Below are 14,691 nucleotides of genomic sequence, written 5' to 3' on the forward strand. Positions count from 1 at the left end.
TGGCTCCCTTTAACCCAATCTGATCTGGAATAACTCCAGCATCTTAATGATTAAGTTCTGTATAATGGCAATTAATGGTTCTGCTTAAGTGGTCATGTTTCTGAGGGAAAAATACTGGACTGTAATCAGGCTGCTAAGTTGCTGGTTGGACTAACCTTAAAGTGATTATTAAAGAAGTAAAACAAAAATAATTTGGTAAGATGTCACAAAAACATAGGTTATACATCTACTTTCTTTGCTTAAAAAAAGAGTATTGGTTTTGTTTACCTTATTACTGTATCCTTGCTTTTTATGTTTTGCTCCTACAGAATAGAGTACAGGGATCAAATCTGGAGGACAGTCCGCAAAATATTCTGTGCAGGTAACAGGTGACTCATGAATGTCAATAGGATATGGATTTTCAAAGATTGGAAAACTAGTTAAGGAAGACAATTTATTAGAAGCACTGTGACACGCTGAGCCATAGAATAAAACATATTCTTATATTAAAGTATATAGCAGAATCTAAGTAAAATCACTACTAATTACATGTATTTTCCCTTATTTATTGAAACTTATGTATTGTCTTTTAGTATCAGTAATAATGTATAGTTACCCAAATAAAGACATAAAAATTCCACTGCTTGGACAAGAATCCTCTTGTTACACATACAGTCCCTAAGGCTAATAGGGCTACCTGTATGAATGAATAAGAGCTAATTTTTTTCTAACATCTCAAAATCTTATTTATACAGAAGTGACACATTTTCTAGAAGTTTCAGGTTCATGGATATGATATATACTATGAACTCCAAACTACTTTTACAACTGTGGATTTTATATTAAACATCTTAGCTGATTGGGTTGGTAGACTACTGATTATACAATGAAAAATTGCAATAACAGATGAGTAGATCTCAGTTTAATTCTCACTTCCATCAGTTTGAACAGCCTGAAAAGGAGGAAAACCTCACTTTGGCACATTACACAAAATTATTCACAACTGAAAAATATAGAAAATTTGGTTCTGATTTCAGTTATGTCCATTTTACACTGGCAAGATCATCTGAATTATTCTTTAAAGAAAGTGAGATCTGAATATGATTCACTTAACATTTTTCAATATATTGACAGCCAAATCTGTTCCTAGTTAACCAGTGTGAATGGGGATGTACATTACTGGTAGTGTTGGAGGCAGAACAAAATAAATAAGAACTGAATTATGCTTTACATGATGTATAGTTCCTCTTTGATAGGAACATGGATTCTGATATGGAAGAACTATTTGTCATTTAAACCAGCAACTGGATCATGAAGTAATTCTGTATATCCAGATAAAACAATGCCATTATTTATTAAGATACTGAAACTAGACATGCATAAAAGTAGCTGTTGAATCTTATTTCCAAAACACGTACGTGTTCAAGTATTATTTAACTTTGGTGTTGAATGAATGTTTGAGGGCTGTGCTGAAGGAACTGAAGATGTAGATTTATCCTAAAGTTTAAGAACAAATATTATCCTAAGTTCCTGTTCATTAGGTGAACTTAGCTCTTAAGGTGGAAGTACATATTTAGCAAGAGTTATTTCCAAGAGTGAATGATTTTGGATAGTAAAATGATATTGCACGATAACATTTGGAATTTTATGATAATTTACTAGACAGTTAAATACACAAATAGCTTCATACAAAATTTTATACTTACTTGCTTTGTGTCAGGTCAACGACAATGAGATCTTTTTCCAAAAGCACAACTACAGCATAGGGTTCTTGAAATTCTGTAAGCAAGGAATCAAGTATAAAAGACATGGAGTTCTCCTATAAGCCATTTTAAGCAAGCAAGTAATATTTATGTTCTTTTAACTTTCGCAGTATATTAAAGCTTTGAGGTATAAACCCCTGACATATGCACAAACCAGACATAGCTGGAAACCAGGGCCAGAAAGGAAGTAAGAAATTACTTTTGGATAGTAGTGTTGACAAATACACAAAGCAGAAGAAGAATTGGAATATTATAGCCTGCCAGCATTATGCTATGATGAAAGTAAAGAAATAGGATATGAATAAGTTGTGTGTATCATTGCATTGCTGAATCCCATTATTACACAGAAAAAGTATTTTTGCTGTCCAGAAGTAATACTTCTACTGTGAACAACTGCTCTTCAGAAACAGACTGTGCAGGACACTTCATGACACACAAGGCCCCCATTTCTGAGGTGATTCAAGGGGAATATTTCCAAGGAATCCTGTAAGTCTGCTGTGTTCAATTCAGATACTAACACACCATTTCCTCCCACACTCTTTAGGAGATTATATGGTTTGGTTTTTTATACAGTTCTCTTATTTATCAAAACTAAAGAACTAAAATGACAAATAAATGCTTCCCTTGATGCATAGAGTATATTAGTTTACATAGGATAAGTTATTAAAAAAAATAAAAATGTGAAATTATGAATTTCTTTTCAACAGCTGCAAATCATTCCAGCACATGCAAGCTCAGAATAAACTGTTCAAATGGGCAATGCCAAAAGGACGAGTAAATGAGAGCAACTGATTCATCTTCCCTTCAGTCCTGCTATGAATGCACAATATTTGCTGCCTGTTTTTAAACAAGGCTATGAATAACACAGGTTAAACCAAAATGTTTAAATATTAGTCTGTGAGCAGGGGAAGGTGCTACAAATCCTTAGTACTGGGAAGTATATGACACAGCTAAATGAAGGCCCAATCCAACTCTGATTACAGAAAATTAAATTTATTTGTGACGCTGAAACACATATGCACTCTACTAGCAGTTTTTAATATGTACTTGATTTAGCTATGTATATAAGAATTATTTTACTTTTCTGCTTGAGGGCTTAAAATGCTAAATTTAGTTCCTTTTTGACTTACAGCTTTTCTTAATTTACACCCTGGAACTTTCTGACAACATATTTCAGAACTTGGCAGCCCCACAATATGCAGCAAACATTTTTAACAGTTCATTTCATGCTGAAGTGTACGAACTTTTTTGCAGGTAAGTGACAGTTTAATTTCAATAACTTAGCAAGCTGTAAATGATGAAAAATTTCAGAAATATAAGCACCTATCTTTGATTAATAGCAATGTTTTCTCACACTAGCCCACAGGTTTCAATCCTGTAAGTGGAGATTTATGCATGCTTTATTGTCCATTCACTACTTCCTTCCTACACTGAGAATGCAAACAAGTTTCAGGTACTTTCAGTTATATAGTTTTCTTCAGATGAAGACAAATATGAGGATGGAAGTCCCTGGAATGGGATTAATGTATGAGGAAAGATCGCTTTGCTTATATTTTCCATAATTGTATTTTTCCCAATAAACTCACCATTTGGATATGGGGTTTCACAAAGAGTTAAAAAATCAACTATAGGATGATCCATTTCAAGAACTGTAATTGCTTTCCCATGCATGATTGTTAAACTTGGTCTTCGACAAGGCTTATCATATGACAATCCACCAGAAAATATCACAAATGGTTCACTGTATTAAAAAACCCAACATAATAATTGTAAGTCTACATAGTACATACAAGTTTACATTATAGGTTTAGAGTCTGCAAATAATAATAAATAGCTCTGTAAAAAGAATGCAGGAAAAGATTCTAAAAGGACTTAAACTCAGGAATGCAATTTTGAGTTAATTACAGAATTAAAAACAAACCTGTTTTTACAGGTCTTGTACTCTACTTTAAGAATTGGTTTACAAGATTCAGGTTTTTTTCCATCTCTTTGAACTTTTCCTAAGGAAAGAAAGAACATGAAAAATCTATCAAAACATCATGAAATTGAACTATCAAACTAAAACATATACATTGAAACAACTGTATAAGCAACAAAAAAAAGGAACTTTAAAGCTACAAAAGATAAGGAGTATCAGCTCCTATTTCCACAAAATATGCATTTGTCTAAATTAATTACATTTATTATGTCTTTGTGTTTTTACTGCCACATACATCTCAAGAACCATAGAACACACTTCAAAGACATCTATAAACCATGCAGATTTCTGAGTATGACACTTAACTAATAATGAATGAATTAGCCTAATTATATGCCTTTTTTTCTGACCACGTAATGACCAGAAACAGCTTAATTTTTCCTAAGCCGTTTTTAGCTTGACTTAAATCCTATTGCTGACAAAATATTACATGCTTTGGAGTGTAACTAGTTGAGTGATAAAATTAAATGAAGCATACAACTGAAATTCATTAGTTCTTGGTTAATTATGGCTCAGTACTTCCAATCAGAGAAAAGTCACTTGTAAACTAAAAAAAAATACCCATTTTGGGTTCGTTGCTTTGGAAAGTCTGTGCTTGCTTTTGACAACAGCCTGACTGGAGGACACTGTAGATGGATCCAGACTTTTCTCAAAGGTGCACAGTCATATGATGGGAGATAAAGAACACAAGCTGTGGCATGGAAAATTCTGGTTAGATATTAACAAAAAAAATTATGCCACAAGGGTCATTAAATACTGAAAGGCATTGCCCAGAGAGGTTGTGCAATTTGTTGCTGGAAGTGTTCAAGTGCTCAGTCTCCTGAGTTTGCTCATTAAATCAGGCCTGTTTTGATCTGATGGTCTGACTGGTTGACATCTGAGAGGTCCCTTCTAACATTGTAAAATTCTATGACTAAAAATGATAAAACAGAAGAAAATGAAGAAAATGCTAAATCCTTTTGGGGCTACTTAGATCTTGACTTCCTCTTCTTCCTCCCTCTCCACCCATTCAGGTTTTTTAGTGATGTATTGATTTACAATGGTGTCAGTATTTTTTTACCTAATTTGTAGGAAGTAACTTCATATGAAGTCCCAGCCATAAAAGATATAGCCATCTCTTAATATGGCTCCTTTAAATTCTTCATTGCAGTTATTTGGGAAGCCTTGTACCATCCCCATGACAAACACCACAGTACCTTGCACAAAACGTATCAATTTGTTGTGAAAATTGCACATACAAGCCCCTATGTACAAACTATAAAAGAAAGAAATGTGAAAATCCCATAGCCTGAGGGTCTCACAGACCAGCAGTAGACTCTTAAAAGGAATTGGATAGAAGATATTAGAGTAAGTTAATCAGAAGGAGGTATTTATGACACCAGTTAAAATAAAAAGTTTCATCTAAGTTACTGATTTTTACAATAATTTGCAGCTACTTTGCAGATCAAAATATTTATGCAAGAAGCAACATCTGAGTGACAATGAAAAAATGAAACAAACATACATATTAGCAAACAGCATTGAGAACACTGTATGGCTTCTTAGTTACACATTTTAACTATCAGAATTACCGTGTGGAATTGTGGTCTGGAACGGTCTGTTAGGGCTTTTCAGATTCCATAGGGTCAAGCTGCCATCAGAGTGACTACACATGAACTGTTTCCCTTCATGATGCCAAGCAACAGAATGAATAGCCTACAGAAGTGAAAGAAGAACTTGAGACTGGAATGGAATACAGTGTTTACACCTCTGATATTTTAATGTATGACTTCAGATTATACTATTCTAATGGTATATCAACAGCTGGATGGTTCTTGTTTGTCTGAAGTCCACTATCATCACTTTTTAGAAACGTATGGCTGTAATCCACATTTCATCATAAAGGCTAATGTAACACAATAATGTAGGAAAGCCTGTACTGAATCAGGCTGAAATTGAAGGAAAAGGGTATTAAGGTAAAAGTATAAGAACAAGGGACATACAATGCAGTTGTAATATGTCTGATAGCTCTCCTTAGAAGCATTTAATCTGGCAAATTTACACAGAAGGAATTTTGTGTAAAAATCTTTACAGGTAACATACAACGCGCAGAGTCCTCCCCAGAGGAAGTAATACACCGCTCTTGGATTATTTCCACACATACTCTCACATACTAAAGTTGCAGAGCAAGTCCACAGAAATCTGAGATGTTTCATGTCAAAACCAAAACACTAAAGATTAATCCAGGACCATTTCACTGATAGAGAAAATTACCAAAACAATGATGTAAGATAGTTTTGGAACAGGTAGTGCATCAGAGAAGGGGAGTATCACACTCCTTTATGCACACTACACGAGGAATGTTACGTACACGATTCTCAGTATTTTGTGCATAATTAGTGGAACTGACTGAAAATATCCACAGTTACATCAAACTATCTGAAAGGATAACGGTGTAAATCCTTCAATTTCCCTGGTATGTGCTGGAAACTAACAAAAGCCATATTCTGACAAAACATTCATTGCATACCAGTTTCTCACACACTCCCCTCAGAAGCACAAAGTCACAGAATTCTCCCTTGAATCCATATCCTTTCCAAAAATGTTCACTGCTAAATAGCAAAAAACCACAATAATTTTATGTAAAAGTAAATAAAAGAGATCTATTTTTGAATGCAGCTTAATAAATTTACTTTTTTTTTTCAACCCAGGAAATGCTAAGGCCTTGCATGTACTTACAGTTGGATATAGCCTGATTTTATTCAAATGACTTAAAATCATGCCCGGGTATTCATAACTCAGCATTGCAGCTGTTCATATCAATTTTGCTTAAGTGCTACTGGTCACTATTTAAAACTCCCTGTTGGTTTTCCTCTTTTAATAATTATATTGATTGTTATGGTTGGTTACAGCTCATAGTCTGGAGACAGTATCAGAAGCAATCAACAAAAGGGCTGTGACCCTTTACCAAAGCTTTACTCAGCTCCTGGGGCTGGACAGCAGAGTCACAATGAGTCTTTGCATTAAGATGACCTAGATATTTTAACAGGAATCTGACATGCCTTGTATACGAATGCTTGATTAACACACTAGTAAAGAAGTTGTGCCAAAAAGGAGCTGAAAAATTTGAACTCTAGGTATTTATTTTTTGTGACATATCACTCAAACTTCTACCTTCCAGAGAGGGGGGTGGTACACAATTCCTCTTAAATAAGCAGCAGAAACCAAACTCTAACGGAAGTAACGAAAGACAACACAGAAAGATGATTCATGCAGAGTCCAATGTTGTCCCTCAGGTAGAAGAACCTTAGCTCTGTGGGGAGCGCTGCTTCACTTACACTGAAGGCATGTCTATCCTCATGCAAATTAATTCTGACATGAGCTCATTCATGCTTGCTATCATGCCAAATTTCAATCTGGTTTTGACGTGTTATCACACTTAGAAACATTTCACATGGTTACAGTCACTGACTGTGTCTGAGCAGGAGCTAGTAACTAGCTAAGAACTGTACTGAGCTGCTTGTTAAACTGCCCCTCTCAGCAACCAGGTGCCACCTGCCAGTGTAAGCCTCCCGTGGAGCGGAGCTGAGGTGGGATGGTCCTGTCACAGACAGGTGGCAAAGCAGCAACTCACACTGACCTGTTAGACTTTGCCCCAAAATGGGCAAGAGAACCAGAAACTCTTTTGGAGGTCTCAGCTGTGAGTCACGAGTAATTCTGAAAGATGGTCCTGAACAAATCCCGAATTGTCTCTCTGCTAAAACATGTCTAGCATTCTGATCCACTTCTTTAGCATCCACACACAAAAGGAGCAGTTATTTGCTTAGAACAGGAGTTCATCATGGTGGGTGACTCATGTGAATGTTCGCACAGTGTATGCACGTACAGCATCTCACTCCAGATTGGGTGTTTCTCCTTCTGCAATACCCACGGTGGTTGCATACACATTCCATCTTCTCTCATACTCAGCATGTACTAAAATTAAGCATGCCTGACACCATTTCAGTTCCCTCCCAACCACAAACCTTCTCCACTGAGGGTCTTCAGTACCCCTTTTAACCATATTTTGAACGAGAACAATGTTTGTCCCATCTTACTGTTTGAATGCTAAAACCCCTTTGTGTTCGTAGTACTGCAGGACCATTACAGCAAGCACCATGTCCAATTTGATACTTCCATAGTGGCACGGTGCTAGACAAAGGTATGGAGAAGCCATTTGGCAAATGCCTCTGAGAACTCTGCAGCTTCATTTTGGAGATGTGTTGCAATGAAAGATGATTACTGCTTCAGACAGCTCTGAATGTGGGTTGACACAAATTTCCAAAGCCTGCGCATCAAGATGGCTGTTTTTTTGGGTCTGCCAACTATCAACAACTTGAGAACCATCTGAAAGATCTGTCTTGTTTGTGTGCTGTCTTCTTATACACTTGATAGAAATAAACTTTTGAAGAAAATTATAAAAAGGAATTAAAGCCAATTATAAAGGCTTTTATAAATTATAAAGGATATTACAGAGGCCATTGTGTAGGAGCATTGATTGGAAGGGCCTCAACAGCTCATACATATCACCATTGAGGAGATGAAAATCATAATGATAGCAAGAAAAGTGAGGGTGAATTAAGTTTATTCAGAACTCATGCAAAGAGGCACTTTAGTATTTAATGAAGATACAGAACACTTACAGTAGTTTATCTGAGACTTCACAGATACCCTGCAACTGGTATTGTTCTGGCTCAGTGCCACAACAATACTGAGGGATTGGTCAGACATCGTGGGGCACACAGGCCTTATATCAGTCCAGATAACATAGTGAAGGGGAGCAGGAACAATGATTTCTGGACTGTGATCTTTGGTGGCCAATCCATAAGATGAGATTTAGGCTTGATAATTTGGGTTGCTGCTAAATACCAAGTGGCACATGCCAAACTAATAACTTGTGACTCACAAAACCTATGTAACTCAGGATTTAAAAAGGAACCCCTTTTAGTGGCTCCCTAAGGGTAGTGGCTTCCCTAAGGGAATCCTAGCAGGTCTGGAACATTATGAATATGGAGCCTGAATGTCTGGAATAAAGTAAAATGGCTAGTCACACAATCCTTTTAAAAACAAAATAAGAATCTTGCAACTATTTCAGTAAATAAGAAGCTAGCACCAGTTGCACAAAGTGGAGTAATGACACAGCAAATAACCACTGAGGAGGAAAGCATGGGACTGATTAAAAGGCAAAAAATAGTTCCTGAAAACAGTACTGAAAAATGTGGAACAACAAATTGTATGAGAAATTTTCAACACCCACCCATTCTCTCTCAAAATGAAAAAGAAAAAGAGGAACCAGTATTAAGAAGATCCTTCTTTATGCAATCTCATCCTGAGTACAAGAGAGGATAGTGGGTGAACAGACATCCCCACCCCCACCCTTCCCGAGGAGACCTGTAAAAGGAAAAAGTTGTTCAGCCTTAAGTAATAGAACAGGTGCAATTTCACAAGTGTTTGCACAAGCAGACTGTCACTGAGAGACAACTGAGTGGCCATGTCTCGAGGCTTAAGTGCTGGCCTGTTCAAACTCTGTCCTTTGAAACATTTGCTGTGTTGATGCTCAGAAACTAAACCTTGAAGCTCAGAGTAGTTTTAATGTGTCTCTGACAGCAGGTCTGAAAGAGTGCAGGATTCATATGTATTCAGATTGCTTTTTAGAGGGGAAATAAATGTGCATACACTCCTTATACATAGCAAGGTGACAAGATGAAGAAGGAAAGAGAACTACAGGAAACCAATTACTGCCTGGATCACCTGAAAGAAAATGTCCTTTTCTACCTTCAACTGTAGTTGTATTCACATTCATCCATGGTGAACTTTAGAGGACTGGAAGAACAAAGAATATTTTTCCCTAGGGCTAGTGCTAAAACCGTAACAGCTAAGAATATATCTATTTTTCAAGCAGCTTGATTATTGATACAAGAACTGCATCTGGGGTTAATACAAGCTGCTTACAAATGACAAGAGACAATTGTGTGATAACTATAACAATATAATTTTGAAAACTGTTTAATCAGATCTTAAGTACTAGGTAGTATCAACAGCTGTACAAGGTAATTAGTCTTCCATTATAATGAATGTTCTAGAAATAGCTGGTGAAGATTATTATATAATTCCTTCTGCAGCTATATCTCAGGTCAGCTCCTTGCTAAACTCTGTTCAACTGAGGATCCCCACAGAGAAGTTGATGAACTTGTCAAAACCAAGCAGAAGTCATTCTGTGTCACAGTACACTCATGAGAGCCTAGTGCATCAGAGCTAGGGATTCCAGACTTTGATTTCTATTGTCAGTAATTTGCTCAAAAGCATAGCACAAACAGTATTTCCAGAACCAGCAATGCCTTTAGATAAACATCCCTCTGCTTGGTTAAGACATATGGCAAACTGCTGAATAATGGCTTTCCTGAATTAATGGAAATTGCTTACCTCATCATAATAAGCTCTCAGATCAGCTCTTTTAGATCGCAAGTCCCAGAACACGATAGTCCCATTTTCATAGCCTATCAACAGCTGGAGGAGGGAAAAAACCCACAATTACATTTTCTGATTCAAAAGGTACATATCAATATAGAATAATATAAAAAGAAATACCAAAGTGATGTGCAAGATTGTAATTTGCCCTACACATAATACCCTGCTTTCAAATTATCTTTTAGTATAAATTACTTCACATTATTGACAATTTAAGATCTGATACGGGGAAAAAAAAGGGCTTTATACGGCCTTTTTTCCCCTGCATGATTATGCACCTGGACAGTCTTCTCAATTGTGTATCTACTGAAAACCAAAGATTCTAGCACGTTGCTACCAGCTCTTACCTTCCCTGCCCCTTGTTGGAGAAAAACATATTTGACACCTAAGAGACCACCTAAATAACTTCAAACTAAGAGAGTCACCAGATTAAACTCATTCAGATACTTATATTCCTTTAATTTATGCTTGCTATTCCTTTAAAACATTCTGAAGAACTCCTCCTGCAGAGAATAAATTGCTTGTTTTCCTAATAATTAAAAATAAATTAATTGATATGCCTTTTTTTACTTCTTCTAGAACTGGGATGTCATATCATCATGCACACCAGAGAAATACCAGCAAACATTTCTGAACAGATGAAAGAGGAGAAAAACAATGCTCAGGAGAAAAATAAGAATGAAAACAACCATTTCTCCTTGTCTCCATTGAAAAGAAGTGAAATATTGATCTGGCACTGTAGAGTTACTCTTCATTTGAACACAATTAATTTCAGATCTTATGGACAACATGATGTCTAGCCTATTTAGGTGTCCTGGAAACTGTTTCCCATAGAATCTGTCTTCTTAAGAATCTGTTCTGGATATGAAGACTGGAAGTGGCTAAACTGGCAGATTCTCACATTTCTGAGATAGAATATTTTGTACAACTGGCAATGATAATTGCAGTTGTTCATCATCTATAAACAGATATATCACAGAACACAGGCAAGAATTTACAGTTTCTATATAAAGAATTTGTGCAGAAGAATGGTAAGATTATCTCTTAGTTGGAGAAACCTCAACAGCATCTTTGCTATCACTCACTTCAGCTTGTACGAGTCCTAAAAATGAAATTTGGCTGGGCTGCTAAACAAAACATTACTTTCTTTCCAAGTTAAGCATAACTGATACATCAACAGTGCTACAAAAGAGCCTGGGAATACTCTCAGTTCTACCGGATATGATTCTTTTTATTGCCAGGAGAACATTCCTTATGTGGAACCTATTAGCTAATCTGGAAATGATTTATAGTTAATATATTTAATACCTGAATAGGAACAATAACTGATTATGCTCTTGAAGGATTATTCTGCTGAAAAAAATTCAAACTGTCCTGGAGAAATTCCAGAATACTTAGCATTTTTGCTCTGGATGGCTCCATATGGGATTTTGTGGCAGAGTCAGAAAGCATGGAGTTAACTGGATAGCACTTGTGTCAGGATGCCATATGGTATTCTGGGATAATAAGTTGCCATTGAGAGAATGAACAAAGAAGTGTCTTACAGCAGCTACCTTCACTGTTAGCACAGTGATCCTAAACAGAAGCCTTTTGTATATCCAGGAGTTAGTGCTGCTCATAGCAGTTAACCTGAGTAGGTGCAGGCCTGTGCTGGGCTGTGTTGTGCTGCACACAGGACTTGGCTTTCAGGCCTGCATTGTGCTGAACATACTCCTTGGCCACAGGAAAAACTTGGCTGCTAATTCTAAAGGACCCTGTATTCTGCTCCCACTTGGTAAAGACAAGGACAGCACCTTTGTGCCTTTGTCTTCATCTTAATGTAAGGCAGTAGGTCTGTGTGAACATCCTTCTGCTTGACAGTAGAAATGGATGGGGCTTTAAAAAAAAAAAAAATCTTCGGAGGTCTCCAAAAACTAAAATGCTGGCAAGCCTCTTCATAGTGGATAATGCCGTGCCCTTATTGGAGGTTCATCCAGTGCTACACAGCTTGGGGTTCCCACCATCCTTTTTGTACTAACTCCAATAAATAATATTTTAGTAAGTTATGGAGTCTGAGTGCCCTCCTTACTGTCATCATAACAAGCACTTGCACCTGTGCATTACAGCTGGGTACCAAACTAGTCCAGTTCAGTTTGTATCTACCAATATTCTTCTCACCTCAGCTTTTGTACAAATATATCCCGAAGAGTGAAGGAATTGAAGAGCATTTAGTATGCGGCCCTGTTTCTTAATAAGCCTTTCTCCCTGGGGAAGCAGGCTGGTCTTTTGATTTTTATCACTCTCTTTTGCAAAGATATCACACTCCAGGTAATTGTTAAAAGGTTTAATACCTTTTATCAGAGGCTGCATTTCACCTGATCTATTGCTGAAATGCTTAATGCACAACTGCACTAAAGATTTGCAAGTTACAAAGTGTTGTGATTTCAGGGAAGAAATTGAAAGGCAAAGAGATTTCCTGCATAGCCAGGAATCTCTCTTTTTGTTCAGACAGTAGTCATGCTGCTTTATTACTAATACTGTGGTATACCACTAAAGTCACAATTCCAACTGGGTGAATAGGTTTAGTCTCATTGCCAGGACATTTATGATGCTCTGGATTCTGACCTCTCTGAACCACAGGAAACTCAAAACATTCCCACTCCTCTCAGTCATAGTGATCACTTGGGAGATCTATAAGACAAGATCTATTTCTGTAATAAAGAGTAAAACATCCATAAATGCAGTTAGAGAGGAATACATAGCCAAAGAAAAGCAGTATCTGTAAAAAGAGTCCAGGATGGAAAAAACTCCAAAGATTTCTCTTCAGCTTGTATTTCATGGCACCTCATTTAGTTACTCATGCTTAATTAGGTTACATAAAAAGCAGAACACTGGACAGAATTTGGAGAGAGAAGTCCTGGCAAGATCTTCCTTGTCTAGTGGAGTTGCTTCACATTTTGACTTAAATCTTTCTGCATCAAATGCTTTTGATGATGGGGGGAAATTTCTTTTTTACAATCAACTAATTACATCCTGGTACATGCCAGCAAGCCCCTTCCTTGTCCTGGTAACACAAAACAGCCGGATAAAAAATCCCAGACAAACAAGCCTGCCAAATGCACACTGTATTTAGGTATTATTAGATCTCAGAACTCAGAGGTAGGAAGTTTAGCCCACCAGCTAATAGTTAATAACATTAAACCTTTGCCTATTAAGCTTTCTCCATTTTCTGGGAAACTGCAGATCGTTGCAGTTAATGTCTGCTCCTTTGACAGCAGGAAAAATCATGTTTGCTACAGATCTGCCACGTATAAATATCTGGGCACTTCAGTCTGTCCCTAATGTACACTTATTAATTGATTTGGCAGGTTATATTTCATGAACTTAATCACTTGGTCGCCAAATTGTTCTTCAGTGACACATTAAATGCCTACATTCTCTTTTGCTGTCTGTCTTCCAGCCACAGTTTGTTAGATTCATAAAAGAGGCTTGTCTCCAAAGCTTGCATAGATAGTTTGCCTGGAGGCCACTCTGGAAAAGTTTTGAATGGCAGAAGTCTTCTGGAATTACATTCTCTCTTTTGGCACAAGGAACCCAATCACCAGTCAATGATATAAACTGGAACTTTTAGGAATTCAAAGGACCTTAATGAAAAAGGTGAAGCACTAACTTCCCTGGCTTTCAAAAAGAGATCTTACGAGTGTCCTAGATTTTGAAAGGTCTGACTATGTTTTAGGACTCTCAACCACTCAGTGTCCACAGCAGAAATACTTACTTACTTCAGCAAAACAGCCCCAGGTCTGTGAACAACTTTTTAATACCCCAGAGAAGAATATACCACTGAACCCTTGCAAAGTACTTGTACAGAAATACTCTTGTAGAGTACAAGAACATCTGTATTTTGAGTAGTGATTATGACTGATTTGTACCTACGATTTAATTCCTGAAACATATGCAAAGAACTCTTTTATCTGCTGCCTATCATGATGTGGGCAGTCTGACTTCTGCCACCAGTACCTCTTTGTGGTCTTTGGTTAACTTGGAACTGCGGAGATAAGCAAAGTATGTAGAACTATCTTCAAACAGTTCTTTTATCGAAGAATAACTCTTCTAAATTAAATAAAAGTCTACTTATCACACCATCTTGTACTAAAATGGCCAAGAGCAAATACCAAATAACATGGGAAGAGAACAAGTACTTGTAACACTCTCACATATTCTCTGTCTTAAGTAATTTTCTCATTCAAATACAGCCATCTCCTCAACTATACATAGCTCTGTTTAACCTCATCTTTAAGAACCTTTTAGGAGAATTCAGCAAACCTCTTCAGTTACTCTCAAATTGATTTCTTTTGTATTAACTTTTCTAGTCTTCCTTGCGATCAATGCATTTTTGGCACACACAACAGGACTTGGAAAAAGTTTTATAGGTTCTACCCATTGCACATTTGAAGAAGTACTGAATTGGCTTGTTTGGAAGCTGACCTGTCAGCTTCATTTGGTATC

General features: G+C 36.8%; 1 protein-coding gene across 1 annotated transcript in view; it reads right to left on the reverse strand.

The window, feature by feature from the left end:
* STXBP5L (syntaxin binding protein 5 like) overlaps positions 1-14,691 on the reverse strand; it is a 189,720-nt gene that overhangs the window by 70,880 nt on the left and 104,149 nt on the right. Inside the window, 6 exon segments of the mRNA XM_019283778.3 lie at positions 268-415; positions 1,686-1,758; positions 3,329-3,483; positions 3,664-3,742; positions 5,292-5,415; positions 10,162-10,245. Coding sequence (XP_019139323.2) covers positions 268-415; positions 1,686-1,758; positions 3,329-3,483; positions 3,664-3,742; positions 5,292-5,415; positions 10,162-10,245 — 663 coding nt within the window.

Source organism: Corvus cornix, chromosome 1, assembly GCF_000738735.6.
Source record: "Corvus cornix cornix isolate S_Up_H32 chromosome 1, ASM73873v5, whole genome shotgun sequence".
Lineage (NCBI taxonomy): Eukaryota > Metazoa > Chordata > Aves > Passeriformes > Corvidae > Corvus > Corvus cornix.